We start from the raw sequence: 15459 nt of genomic DNA on the forward strand, positions 1-15459 counted from the left end.
GCCGAGCTGCACGTCGCCGTGGCCGGCCTGCCCCTGGCCAGCTCCCGCGTCCTGGCCGGGCTGCTGCTGCGCGGGCGCTTCGCGGGGCGCCGCCCGGCGGACGGGGAGGCGGCAGCCGTCCTGGTCACCGAGCCCCTCCACGCCGGCCCGGCCGCCCCCGGCGTGGAGCTGCTCGTCGAGGCGCAGGGGCAGTTTCAGGCCTGCCAGCGCTGGGTCGCGAGCAGGACGGAAGCCGTGATGAGGCRCTTGCAGAGCAACAACGTGAAGCTGCTGCTGTCAAGCGTGAAGCAGCACGAAGTAGTCATCTATTTTGCGGAGCTGTACGGCATATCTGTTGTCGAGTGTTTATCRCCGGAAGAGATCACCCTTCTCCGCAAAATCACGGGCATCTCACCTTTTACACCTTCTTGCGATGACAGGCAGAGAGMAATCACCGAAATTGCAGTGGCAACGTTCTGTCAGCCCTTGCTGCTCGGCTCACAGAGATACGTTCACCTTGGCTTCGCCAGCACGTGTGCCTTTCAGCCTCATTGCCTGATTCTCTGTGGGCCAGCCCATGGTGTTAATGAGCAACACGCTGCTGCTTTTCAGGGGGCATTTAAAATGCTAGAGCAGCTATTTAAAACCGTTGAACTTAAGGAGGAATGTGAAGATGAAATCCGGGGTGAAATCTCACATATCTGTGGTTGGCATTCATCTGCTGCTCAGAAGCAACTCCTAATAGAAAATATCTCCTGTAATAGTAAYCAGGGTTCTGAACATCATCTGAAAACAGGTAGGGGTGAAGCAGAGACACAGACTGTAGAATCTGACTTACAGGGAAATGAAAATCCAGCGTGTGTGCAAACAGGCTTGGAAATGTCCTCGAGTCCTGTTTCACCCATCAATGAATTAAGTGCTCTTACTGTCAGAGATGGCTCTTCAGGAGATGTACAGAATCTGCATCCAAAATGGAAGCATCCAGGTGTAGTCCACAAGAACTGTAGAAGTGATTTAGTTGTGGACGATCAAAAAAATAGTAGCACTGCTGCRTTAGCTGTAGATAATGCTAATACAGTTGTGTCTGAACACTTAGATGTTGATAAAGATACTGAGAAAATTAGTCGTGATATAGTTCTACTTAAACATGGAGAGAGTTGTACAAATAACAGACARAATTATCCCAACTTGATTATAGAAGCAGGATCAGTTTTGCCAGTAGGWGGTAACTTTGAAATTCTGTTACATTATTATATTCGGCACTATGCGAAGCAGTGTCAAGAGTCAGTAGTAGCTGATGTAGCTAATATAATTGCAGATGCCTTGCTAAGCATTCCTAGGTCCCTATACAGGACAGCAGAAGGAARCAGCTTTAACAAATTCTATCTCAAAGCCATAGATGCACTCAGGAAAAATGAGCCACTGCCTATGAAACAGAAAGGCTTAGAATCAGTGTATTGTAAATACCAGTTAGTAATTTCGGTTCTTAATTGTATTGCTGAGCTTCTCACTATTGACCTAATAATTGGTGTTAAGCGGCCACTGCAAAAAAATGAGGATAATGACTCGGAAGATGATTTCTGAAAACAATAAAGAACTTTTTTGGTTTTGTGTTTGTGTGAAATGAATATATTCCAAAGTTAAGTACAGGAGACTAAATATAGCCTCTAAAAGCCTAATGTATTTTTTCCCCCTTAGAATTAAAGGAAGAAGAAGGAGGCAGAGCAGCTGAGATTTGAGGAAAAAGCTGTTGTGAACAGCATAACTTGAAGTTTCAAGTGTGAGAAAATGTAATTCTGAGTGTAGCTGAGTCCCACTGCAGAACATGGGCCCTGCTTTCTCCATCGTTGAGCAGAGGATCCTCTGTATGCTTCTCTCCAAGGGTGAACTTTGTCTCTTTGCTAAATACAGTGGGAAAAAAAACCTGTCATGCTAGTTGGTTCAGTGTTAATGCAGCAAGTGGTAGGCCACTGTAGTATATCCCRGTGAAGAATTTTCTGGTCTGAAATGAAATCCAGCATTTTTATCCTCTATTGGGTTCACTTCGGTCAAACTACTAATGTTAAGAACAAATTCATATTATGATTAACCAGCATTCACTCTGACATGTCACGTTACGTGACATTATTTAGTACAGCTAGTCATTTTTAGCTCTTCTGGGTTGAGTTGTGTTGGTGCTATAAAAGCAGGCTGTGTAGTCGTGGGAAAAAATATACAGGCAGTAGTATGSTTTTATGTGAAAAAGCTTTTGAGACAGCATTCCAATTCAGACTGTCATCAGGGGTTTTACTCTTCCCTCCCTCCCCCATACCTCTTCCCCCAGGATTTTCATCCTAATAAAATTTGCTTTCACTCAGTATCACCTGGATGTCAATACACCCATTTTTCAGCTATGTCTTAAAAACTTTTAGGTGAATTGGGGAGGTTTTTGAGCAGCCTTGATAAAGGTGTCATATTCATTCTCTTATGTGCAAGTATTACATAATACAACAACTGGGATTTTTTTAATCTRCCATTAAATAAAATTAAGTGAGGATGTTTAAAATCATGGACAAATATCACATTTTTTATTTACTGTACCTGAGACRATTACAACTGAAAATCAGATTTTCCTTCCCTTAATTTGTGTTGTATTCCAGACTGTGGTTCAAACTCTGTTGGTGTTTGAATCTCCTTTTTTTTTTCCTCCTTTTTGACCTATCTAACCTACCACCGTCAGCTCCAGAGCTGACCCCAATTTTAAAAGCTGTGTTGCCTGGTTAGGGCCCATACTTAGGCTGGCATGCTCCCTGATCAGCTTYCTCATGACTGTGTTGTCACTTCTCAGATTTCTAAGGCTTAGCTGAAACTCTTTAAGACATTTGGCAGATATACCAAATTTTGAAGMTGTCTAATAGATCTAATTTGCCCTTTGACAGGTGACGTGGAGGCAGTTCTCAGAGTCCTCTCATGTCGTTATGGCAGGGATATGCTGGGCTCAGCAGACCTCTTTAGTCAGTCAAAACTACAATGAACAGTTTGTTTGGGCTTGCACTAGGGTTGCACAAGCCTAGATTTTTTCTTGCAGTGGTTCCCAGACACTTTTTCAAGTTTGTACTTGAGTATTGGTTAATCTCCTCGCAAAATGAAAGTAAGGTGCATCCGAAACTAGGGAAAACTAGGCACCAGGACAAGCTGGGGGCTGACCTKCTGGAGAGCAGCTCTGCAGAGAAAGACCTGGGAGTGGTGGTGGATGACAAGTTGACCATGAGCCAGCAACGTGCGCTTGTGGCCAGGAAGGCCAATGGTATCCTGGGGTGCCTTCGGAAGACTGTTGCCAGCAGGTCAAGGGAGGTGATCCTGCCCCTCTACTCAGCCCTGGGGAGGCCTCATCTCGAGTACTGTGTCCAGCTCTAGGCTCCCCAGGACAAGARAGACATGGAGCTACTGGAGAGAGTCCAGCGTAGGGCTACAAAGATGATCAGAGGGCTGGAGCACCTGCCCTACGAGGAACGGCTGCAAGAGCTGGGCCTCTTCAGCCTGGGGAAGAGAAGCCTGAGAGGGGATCTTCTCAATGTGTACAAGTACCTGAAGGGAGGGTGTCAAGGGGACGGGGACAAACTCTTTTCAGTTGTCCCGTGTGACAGGAGAAGAGGCAATGGGCAGAAATTGAAGCACAGGAAGTTCCGCCTGACCGTGARGGGGAATTTCTTCTCTGTGAGAGTGACGGAGCMCTGGCACAGGTTGCCCAGAGAGGTTRTGGAGTCTCCTTSTCTGSAGATCTTCAAGGCCYGCCTGGATGCAACCCTGTCTACCATGCTGTAGGTGMCCCTGCTGAGCRGGGAGGTTGGACTAGATGATCTCCAGAGGTCYCTTCCAACCTTACTGRTTCTATGWTTCTATGAACACATGTGCAGGCTCTGGTACATAAAATACAATGAAAYGTACAGGGGCACTAGTGGTGATRGTCTTAAATTAGGAGAATGGTTTTAGCAAATCTTTAAATCACCTTTCTGAAACTCCTAGCCATCTTGCATACTCTACCACGCTTGAAATGCATCGGCGTATTTTAAAGCTTTCACAAAGCTTTCCTGTCACAAACAATGTAGGTGTAACTTTAGTGAGACAATCCTGTTTAKCGGGTGGCAGATATATTTATAGAGGCAGGTAACTTAAAATAAAATAAATAATAATAATAATAATAAAAAGATTTGGCTTTAAAAACTAAGTGTAATAGTGTATGGTCCATACAGTAAGACTAGAAATTACAAATGCATCTTGCACCCAGGAGCAGCTCCTATGAATAAGCTATTTACTTGACAAAAACACTGCTTCTCCTTTGTTGATCTGGGTAGTAGTCGAGTCTCAATGTACTTTTATGGGTGATGCTTCCCGTGGTTTTAGCACGCGCAAGCGTGTGGGGCTGCACTGATACAGCCTAAATTCCACCAGTGTTCCTGCAGCTGTCTTTCTCCATTGATTGACCCCAGGCAGCTCACTGCTTACCACCTTCCTTAGGCCCTTCCAACTGATCTCCAAGCTTGGACACCACCTCCCTCTTCAGCAGGTGGGTAAAACCAGCTTCTCTGCTGCAAGTTGGATAACCTAAATATAATACATATGGTCTTATATTTTCTTTCATGCTCAGTTGATTACTTGACTTTTATGGGCACTTCTGGCAGTAGAAAATATTGTTAATAGGAATCAGTTGCAACAAAGAATATTATTCCATTGTGTAATAACTCATGCACTATTGAATGACATTTCCAAGAGGAGTACAATRTTTTGTATAGGAGCAAATGATAAATGATGTTTCCCATTCTGGGAAGCATAAGTGGCTGAAAAGCCAGCCACCATTTCTATGAAGAAATGTTACCTTCCTTATAGTCAACAGAAAGGCTCAGGCCAATAAAATCGATTAGGCACTTTGTTCCCCATTAATTTCAATAGGATATAGGTACCATAAAGCTATTATTGATGTGGGTCCAAATGAAAATTCTCCTTTAGAAATAGGTGGGTGGTTTAATACTAATGGTGAGATTAGAAAATTAAGCTGCATTTCCTTTTTAATACATTTATGTCTAGCTAGTCAAAAAGGTGTATTTTTTGTTAGGTTTAACCCCAAAATTGACCCAAAGATAAGAGATTATCTTAAGGCAGGACTAAATGCAAATATGCCTTTTGTGGTACAGCAGCATAGTTATGGTACTTTTATATTGTTTCTGTTACGATATTTTTAAGAGTGTTCCAGAGTCCACAGGCAAGTGATTAAGCATACCATGTGAGCAGATGAAGGAAGATTAAATTCTTAACTTACACATATCTCCTTACTTCATTGGAATTGCCTTCACCTGAGCCTGTACTAAATTTTTGTTATACAGCAAGTTTGCTATTCGAACTAGAGACTTAAATTTTTGATTGCTAATTTTATATCTATAAATGTTTTGTTTAATTAGTTCCCTTGTGTCTTTTTTGGCAAGATTCTTTTAAATCTCTTGTTAAGAGAGAATCTAATTCAATATTGAAGCAAATTTTGCAATTGAATTCTCTTGAAATCTAAGAAATATGTTAACAGTTTTGTCTTGGTTAAGAACAAAGATTGAATATTAGCTTTATTTGCTATGTTATTTATCACATTATTAGCAATAAGGTTGAAAAAATGAAGAGAATACTGTTTGAATTTATAAACTAGCTTTGGAAATGTGTTGGCTGTAATTAACATGATTGTAATTTTGGAGTAGCATTTTGTGCAAAGCATCATTTGTATTTTGTTAATGAAACTAGAAATAGATATTTGGATCTAGGATCATACAAATCACTTCTCTGTGAGACTGTTAAACCAATAACTACATTCAGGAATAACAATGTTAATTTTAGCATTCCAAAATTAAAAATAATGATCACAAAAATGAAAGAGATTTAATAGATAGTATCTCCTTATTCATTGTATAATTCAATGAAAGACCAGGCTTGGGAAGTAATACCTATGTCTGTGATAGATGGGCAGACAAGAGCTGAGCAATGCATTCTTTGTTTTAAACCAGTCTTGGCAAAAAGAATGCAAAATAGTTGTGCTGTAGAAAATGCCGATTCAGCAGACAGTTTATTTCTCATGAAATCATCAGCAGATAAAAGAACTGCTACACTGAAGGTGTTGTTCAATGCAGGGTTAAGGGAATATTACTTCCTGTGTAACTGCATCCTAAATCACCTACAGCAAAGCTTGCTATAAAGTACAAATTTCCATTTAAGGTGTTTAAAGAGTGTATTATTTTACAGAATTGAAGCTGTAACCTGTTTGTGTTTTGAAAATTCCAATAAAACAATCCAGCATGATGCTCTTTCTTTTCATAATAATCATGACCCTGCCTTCAGTGGGTGTCTTCATTCTCCAGACTAAGCATCTGATTAAATATTACCTTAAATGTAAATGCACAGAGTGAACATGTGACATGGATTTCCTCTGCGTATATGGAAAAAGGTGGCTCCAGACGGAAGTTACGTCAATTGAGATTTTAACGTTCAACTTGACACGTGCCTGGTATCACGTAGGGGGATTATATCTACACTTTCATGCAATGAAAGTCATTGTAGAAGTGGGTGAGTTATATTCATGAGGAAACTGTATAGGGTCCATTTCCTAAAGCGAGAGATGTTCTGAGGCTCCTCAACACCAATGCAGTATCAAAAGCAGTACAAGGTAACTTTATAGTGCTGCAAAAATTGTAACTRTTGTTAGTGTTGACTGTATTAGAGATGTTTATCGGCAAGAGTGGGGTTGTGGATTGGCTTTTTTTAATCAACCAGGCAGCTGTGACAGTAGAAGCTTGGCCTGTTTCCCCAGCTGCAGGACTGATTCTGTGACTCGTCGCGGCACCAGTGAGAGCTCGGCGCTAAGGGCATTTTAGCAGTTACTTATTGCCTCGCTTTTGAATGTACCTTCAAGCAATCTGTTGTTTCAGTGTGATTGTGTATCTTTAATTCATAAATCAAAGTAAAGGACTGCTTATTGAATTTCTTGATTGATTCATTTGTGTGTGTGAAACCTTTTTTGGTAAGTGGACATGTATTAACAGTTTAGGATTTTGATATGTTAAAGAAAATACTAAGTACTCAGTATTTTCCATTATGAAAGTCAGTTTTTGACATTTGTGATTCAGCCTTCATGCTTTCTTTGGCAGAAATTTCCCTGTACTGTAAAGGAGTGACTGCTTCCTGCTGACTGACTTGGAAAAACTTTGGCCAAACAATTCAATTGTTTTCCAAAAAGGAATTAGAAAAAAATACTTTGTTTTGCCCCAATTTTGTATCTGTTGATCTTTTATTCGAACTTCTCTGCAATCCCTTTGTTTCACTCTTGGGAAGACAATTGTCCAGCTTTTCCACCAGGAGAGCTGGAAAGAAATCCGAACCTGGGAGCAAAAAGATCTGAACTAAGATCTTCCACTTCCTGTTCTGCGCCTCTGAAATGATGTGCTGCTGCACTATGTCCTTGCCAGATTTATTTTAGTGATATGTATGCACTGAAAGATTCAAAATCTGCTCAGTCTCATACAAGAGAGGTCCTACTGTGCCTTAGATACGATACAGTTCACTTTGCTTAAGTATTAATCTTTAGGGATGAGTTTGGCCAACTCAGTAAATTTTGCAAGCCAGGATTTGGGTTAGTGGAAGGGTTTTGTMAAATTTTCAAAAAATTGGTTCTTATAACACAGCTAATATTGGAAATCAGAATTTGTAGTAAATTCCCATTGATCTAAGGCATTATTACTACCTTGCAAGTTTTTCTAAGTCTTGATGGTTATCAGGAAGTGATATCAGCCCCATCTTGTTTTAGGACCTTCCTATATTTTTGAAGTTTGACACCTTGACCATAATCTTAGGTGTTGTAGAAGATATGGCCTGGGTCTGTGAAATGGAGCTAATCTGTAAACAAGCAGGAAGCAGGAAATTTTCTCTTGCTGTATCATTTGTTCATTGCTTCTACTCTCTGCTCGGCTGCAGAGGCCATGAMGCAGTATAATAAAGTAGTAACTCCAGGGAAAGATGGATGTGTGCATGGAGCAAAGGAGGGGCAAGGATAAGAGAAGACAGTCGGTARTAAATCCTAGTTCAGCAGGAAGAGAGGGATTACAGATACAAAGGGGAAGGAGGATGGTTGRATCAGAGCAAAGAGAAAGACTGCCATATAGAAGGAAAAACTAAGAGACTCGGCTACATAAATGAGAAGCAGCAGCCACAACTTCTACGCTTCCTTCCCTGGAGATGCAATAACAAAGGGAAGAAATTATGTTCTGCTGTTCCCTTGGAAGGGTAGTGAAAGATGGTTGCCAAATGGAAACAACAAACAAACAAACAAACAAACAAAAAACCCCATGAAACTAACTTTCTCCTGTACCAGAGTATGAGAGCAGCCACCTCCTGAACTGTTGTGGAGAAGAGGAAGGCATTAGGAGCCCTGGAGACACTCTGTCTGCGTCTGTGATGGCCGCCTGGGCTGTAAACAGCCCGAGATAACAATTCAGATTTCTGAGCCTATTATTGAAGCTTAAAGAACCTAGGGATGGAGGCAGAAATTACTGGGTGTGGATTTGATTTATTTGCATAGAATAGCTTGTCCTGACTGCTCTTAGACTCTGGAATGTCTTTTGATCTTCAGATACTTAAAAGATGCTCACTAAAGTCTCAATAAAGTCWACTCCATTTTGCTCCCCAGGCTCGATGGCAAGGGGCTCCAGGTTCGAGCYTGTGTGATTACTTGTGTCTGGAAAATACTGGGCAAGTGAATGTTACAAGTCACACAGTAAATAGCACRGGATTGTAATGAGAAGGTTTGGAGCCTAGAAGCCACTAGATTTATTGCTTTGAAAATAATTACACCAACTCTTATTGGAGTCATCAATCAGCATCTGATAAATTTGCCCTTTGCTAAGCTTTAGATAATTAATCTAAATTTACCTGTGCTGAAGTGCAGATAGCCTGTTCAGGACTATAATACTTATTTTACATAGCAAACTATTATAAAAGTTCAGTGCTTTAGCCTCATTGTTGAATTATAGGGGGGAAATGGATTTTGCTTCATAGTTCTGACTTCTTGTATGACTGAAAGTTTTCAAGGGAGAAAATTACTCTAAAAATCTTAGTTTTCCAGTATCTCATACACCCATCTCTTTCTGATAATATCCTATTTATTTGATAGCTATCACTTATGACCACAAAAAAAAAAAAAAAAAGCTGATGGTTCATCCTCCACTGAAAGCAGGAATTTTACTTCTGCATATTCAGACCCCAAACTGCTAATCCTCTAATTCTAAGCAGAAGATACTAAATTTACAGACATCTGACCAGTATAATTGATTACATATACTTTGGAACAGAAGATGATCTGTAAAWTTTTTTTTTCTACTTAATAGTTCTCATTGTTTTTCCTCCTGAAAAACAACTATTGAAATAAAATGCATGAACAAGAGCATAGATCTTGCTCTTGCAATTAGCAGCATCTTGCTATTATATTAAAYATGCTTGTGTTTTAACCATTTGTTCTGTGGTGTTTATAGGGTTAAATAAATACGACTAATACCAAAGTTTTAAAAAGTTTTTATTGATTCATTAACTGCCTGACTTTGGTGGCAACATTTTAGCTGTAAAGATCAAATTATAATAAATGTGTGGCAAACATCTCTAAACATCTCGGAAATCTATTATGGTGAACCATAGAGGAAATACAGTGAATTTTGTCTTCTGGAGTTTTATAACAATGTACGCCTGAGGTGAGAACTGGTTCCCAAATCAGCAGTATCTGCAAACTGTGTTTAGTGTCTCATAAATTGTAAAGCTTTTTAACAATTTTGCCTTTACATTTTGGCACTGTTCAGGTTTATAGCAAAGTCTGAATCTGCATCAAAATGCAGTTATACTTCAGAATAATAAATTTTTCGTTCTTATTCCCTCTAGATTTCTGCTGTCAGGATGAGTAGGTGTTAACATCAGAAGTTAAAATAAATGCTACTGCTTTGAAATACTACCTCTACAGCTCCTAATGTTACTGCACTTGTCATTGTGAGTGTACTAAATGCTYTCTGTCCCAGTCATAAAAGCACCTACATCAGTAGGAAGAAATGTGTATATATGTGCCTTTCTTTAGTTTCCATAGTTGTGACATGTCATATTTTCTCTCATTACACTCTATTTTTCCCTCCTTGCACTGTTTTGAAGTGCCATGTGACACTGGCTGTTATTTATGCCTGTATTTTCCTCAATGGTTGGGAAATGTCTTGCTCTGATAACATCTTCTTGGGTGCCAGAATCTCTCTTGATTTTTCTGTTCAACTATTTTTGAATTCAAAAATTCAATGCAACAGTCATTGAACAATTCAATAGAGAGTACCAGAGTATTCATTTTAAAGAAAGCAAATGATGAGGACTTTTAAAACTTTTCAACATAATAAATAGCAGAGAATTAAAATCTTAGAGCTGATGATAACTGGATCCTCCTAAAATGGTATTTAATTACCAGAAATTTCCAGGATGGCTTTATAGTTGGTCGGTATCATCACATATGTAGTTTGCTATTATTGATATAATCAGTGCAATGATGAGATAGCAACATACATCTCTAGTAAAAATAGCTAACCAATAGCTGCCTTCTGTGGAAATAATTGTCAARAATAGTGGGATCCTAGGCATTACCTAGAGCAGGAGACAGAGATTAAGACCCCAGAGTTTTATCATGGCTGCCACTAATTTACTGCAAAGCCTGAAGTAAGTCACTTAATGCCTCTATGATTAATCTTTCATCATGAGATGAAAAAAACCTTTATAAAGGTTTCAGGTCATTCTTTTAATCTCTGGGAATCCAAAAATGGAGGCATGTGCTATCACTTCATGTTAGAAAATAAATAAAATGTACTGGACATCCTCTCAGTCTGTTGATTATCTTTTTATGAAATGTAGAAAACTTTTTGCTGGAATCACAGATACTGTATATTTTATTCTGATTTTTACCTCTTGACTACTGTAAGAAAACTGAGATTTTAATAAATAAGCAGAAACAACTTCTTAAGCTCCTTTCTCTTTTACTATAGCAAAAATCCCCCGCACATTCATGATTTCTATATGCAGTATAGTGAAAAGTTTAAAATGCAGCGGTTTTAAGAAGCACTTTCCTTTCCCTTGATGCAGCTATATATTTGTTGTTCAGTTTACCGAGGCACTAAATATGACTTGAACTCCAAGCATCTTGGAACAAATTGTAATCAGGCTATCTGGCATAAACAACAAGCTTTTAGTAGGAACATTCCCATCTGTTACACTCTGTATTGACAGTGGTAAGGAAATACAAACAAAGTGACACTTAAATCTCATTTCCTTGTCCCCAAATTCATAAGAGACACAAAGCTGGTGCATGTATTGATGGTTTCCGAAAGGTGCAAAGGGGAGCCCCGTCTCCCGTCCGAGCCAGGGTCTAGGGGAACTCAGGATGCCTGATCCAATACTATGACTTTCCTACCTTGCCACAAATACTGCTGCTGCACARCTCTGGTGGGCTGAACACCATAGACACCTCTCTCCATGATTTTTAAAGTACTCCAGGCACATCGGTCCAAAAAAGCACACAAGCTCCTAAAACGTGGTGTAGGCAGGACATGTTGTCTGCATTTGGGAGCAGCTGGATGCCCTGCTTTACCTAAACTACAGGGCATGTGCAAGCTGGCAGTGCAGCACCGTGCAAAAATGCACAAGCCAACTGCTGACCCTTGGGGTTTTGTCAGAAAACATATTTAGAAGACGAAGTTTATGACACTGGACATACTGTGTGGGTTCCCGTCTCAGCTGAATGGAACATTTAGTCATCTGTCCTCTGCTCGTGGTCACCTGGATCCACAAACCAAACAATCGGTGGGAAGCTGCTCTCTGTTTTTTAGCGGTGCTGTAGCAGCATGTCTGTGGCCGTGCAMCAGCAYTTCTCAGCTATCGGGCTGTCCAGAGCTCCAATGCAGTATTTGTGTCTGCTGTAATTGTATCCAGTTCAATTATATGATCTTCTCCGTAGCAGACTGTCTAGGAGCTTTGTCATACAGCCTGCCTGTCACTGGATCTACCGCCTAAAAACAACAGASGAAAGCTATATGGAAGGTCGCTGTGTGGGAACCTCTGGCTTTTCCTTCTATGCCGCTGTTTATTTCAATTTGTGTTTACACTACCAACTYAAACCTCTGGGTCAAAATAATACCACATACTTGTTCAGGTATCTTAATCCACACTTTTTGAATTTCAATGCATCAGCCCTAATTTACACAGGAGAAAGAAGTAATTTTGCTCTGATTTTGTCTCACCGGGCCAAAACCAACCATTTTTTTGGTACCAGAGGTGATTTGAGTTGCTTGGGCTGTGAGCTGTGTACTATCTAATATACTTTCTATTGCATAGGATGACATTTCTGTAGCAAATCTTGTGCTCTGCAATGTGTAGAGTATCGAATGCTTATTCCTGGATTCTGATGAGTAGTGTAACCCGAGATGCGCTCAGGTTGTCTTGAAGTTCTGACTCTGAACTTTAATTTCCACAGCTACTTTGATAGAGCATCCTAGCACCAGGGAAAAGGACAGAGATGTATGACTGTGTGAAAAAGCTGACTAATTATCCTGAAGGTTATGTGGGAAAGTGAGAGAGAATTGAATCATGTGCAGTGAGCAATTGAAACCCCCCATTCTCTTTTAAGAAAGGTTGATACATATTGTTGCTCATAAAGTAATTAGCAGATTTTAGGTAAAATCCAGCTGCTGCTAAAAGGAAATTTACTGGAGAGCCACAACCACACCAGTGTGCAGATGACATTAAATGTCAGAGCAATCTCAGAACTGAGAAGGAGGGGGAGCTTTTTTTGGCTCTTCTATGCCCCAGAGAGAGAGATGGTCTCATGCCCCGGGTTACTTGTGGCTGGAAAGCTGCCTCGCCTTACTACGTGCCGAAAGAAGTAGTGATTTGTCCTGAAAAAAAAAAATCAAATTTCAGAGCACAAATGGGAAAGATAGAAGTGTTCAGTGCTAGAGTCTAGACTCTCCTAWGTGTTTGGTGGAAAGACAATCTCTTTCAGGTTTTACATTTTATTTATTTATTTGATAAAGTCAAGATAGTCCATAAAACGTATGTTCCAATATGACAGAAGTTTCAAAGGTTCAAATTTATCAGTCAAAGGACAGTTGAGGAGGGCTGGTCCTAAACGCAGTAAAGCTGATGAAATGATCCCATTGACGCAACAGATTTGAATTCAGACCATTAAGTGATGTGAAATGGGACTAGGAGTTGGGGACTGGGCAAAGSGGACTTATTTGCATTTGGCTCTGGTTTCATTTAGAGCTCTACGCTTGTAACCAGCCAGGGACGGCTGTGACGCCCAGCTCCTGCTGAGCTGTAAAAGCTGCGGGAGCCAGGACTGGCTGTCTTTCAGAGAAGAGCTACCAGCTCTCCCCATGCTGTGTGGCCCACCACGCTGAGGTTGGCAGTCTCTCTTTGATTGCTAGGAGCTACTCCAGAAAATCTTCTGCAGCAGAAAAAAATTTAAAAATGAAAAAGAAGCAACACTTCAAAGTAATGAGATGTTGATGCCAGATGCCATGTCTGCTTCAGGTGTCCTGAATGCTCTTGAGTAGCAGGTGCCTAAACAGCCTAGCTCTACTCTATCCTTTTTTTTACCCGGATGAAAGGAGGCCTCTTTCCTTTCTTTCTTTGGAGTCCCTCTTTCCTGTCCTAGATGTTGAATCATAACATGTGATATCACGTTGAGGCTGTACACACATTCCCATGTTGTTGGCCTGCTTGAGATGTCACCAAATGCTGATGGAGGAACCAGGACTCCCAAGATGGTTTGCAGGCATTTGCTCGGGAACCCAGAGGTACTGATCTGGGAGCCCTTTGGGCTGAGCCGCTGTTGSTCTCGTTAGGTTCTTACATCCTTCATTCCCGCTTCCTCCTTCACTGTCAATATTGTTTTGTAATCTGTTTGCCAGCAGCTCCCACTGAAGCATCTGGTCTTCTCCAGATTGCTACTTGCCCCTGGTTCCTTCGGTTCTTCAAGGCTGAGGTTGCTTTTTATTTAGAGGAAAACGAGTTGCAAAGGATGGAACAGTATTTTCTTGTGATGGGCAAGGGTTGGTTTTGCAACTTTTTAAYTCCTGCTTCTGGGCAGATTTTTAAGTACAAGGTGTAATGGTCATAGGCCAGCTGGGTCTGAGGGAGCTCTCYATACAGCAGTTATGCAGCAACCTAAATTAGTTATGTAGTAATCCAGATTTTGGATGTAAAGGAGAGGCAGGCTGCAGGGCTCAGTTTTTCACTGCCTTTCAGCTCACATTAGCTTCGTGTAAGAYGGACTGGCACAGCTCTAGGGACAACTAAGTATCACCAGTGGGATGTGGAGGTGCTAAGAGCAGGTTGCAGCTAGAAATCTTCCCAGTGCTCTCTAGTAAATACAAGCCAAGAAAGGCAGGTGCTTTCTCATGATTGCATAGAAGTCAATTGCACAGAAAAAGCACAAAGTTAAAATTTATATCTGTGTATAATCAGTTAGGTTGTTCCCTCTGCTGAATTCTTCCACTCTTCTGCTGGGTTTGTGTACAGCTGTAATTTAATGTTTTTGATTTGTTCCAGAAAAGAACTATAGCAGGGAAGAAAATTCCTTCTGAAAGAAGGCAACAGATTAAAAATAATGACTATCCTGCAAGAAGCAGTAGGAGAAGCAGAAACTTTTCAGCTCTTCTTTTGCTAACATTGTAAAAATTGGCAGCTTTTTAAATTGATGATGGCATTTTAAATTAATCAGGCTTTTATTTTTTAATAAATAATCCATCAGAATGCCAAAGTGGCATTCTGGAAAACCTTTGGAAATAACAGCATTGTGACACTAAGTTCATCTAGAAATAACAGTGAAACATGCAGCCTACCAGTTAATTGTTTTACTTTGACGTCTTTTGCTGATATTGAGAGCTTAAAGGAGTTAAGTAGTGATTTCAATTACTTGGGTATAAATCCAGAAAATGACAGTGGAGTTGCTTTGGATTTGCATAAGTATAAATGAGATTTTAACAAAAATCTGTGTAGATTCCTTTCAGGCTTTATATCTAATTATCTTAATGAGCCTCTCAATTCAAGGATATAATTTCCATTGCAGTTAATGAATTGCACTTATACATGGTGACTAAACTATCTTGCTATTTTTTAGGGTATATTCTAAAGATTCCTAATGAGAAAAATAGCCTSAGAGTTTTCCAGCTCTGTTTTTCCAAATGTAAAGCCTATATATAGTATACATACTACAGGAAAATGCAGTGATAAGGATTAGTAATTCATGAATGATGTGGCCCATTTACAGTCTTAACAACACAGAATTCATTGTGGTATAGAGAATAGAAAATGCAAKTGACTTTCACGTGTTTAAAACAACRAGGAATAAAGGCTTAATCCTAAATAAGGTGTCTGTGYTCTGTGTATTATTGGTGGAGG

At 40.2% G+C, this 15459-nt stretch overlaps 1 protein-coding gene across 1 annotated transcript in view; it reads left to right on the forward strand.

The window, feature by feature from the left end:
* BBS10 (Bardet-Biedl syndrome 10) overlaps positions 1-1591 on the forward strand; it is a 2522-nt gene extending 931 nt beyond the window's left edge. Inside the window, exon 2 of the mRNA XM_085320520.1 lies at positions 7-1591. Coding sequence (XP_085176646.1) covers positions 7-1563 — 1557 coding nt within the window. The 3' untranslated portion in view covers positions 1564-1591. The remainder of the gene's footprint in view (positions 1-6) is intronic.
* Positions 1592-15459: the final 13868 nt, after the last annotated feature.

This window comes from Rhea americana, unplaced genomic scaffold (genome assembly GCF_003343005.1).
Source record: "Rhea americana isolate MKP2758 unplaced genomic scaffold, rheAme1 scaffold_64, whole genome shotgun sequence".
Lineage (NCBI taxonomy): Eukaryota > Metazoa > Chordata > Aves > Rheiformes > Rheidae > Rhea > Rhea americana.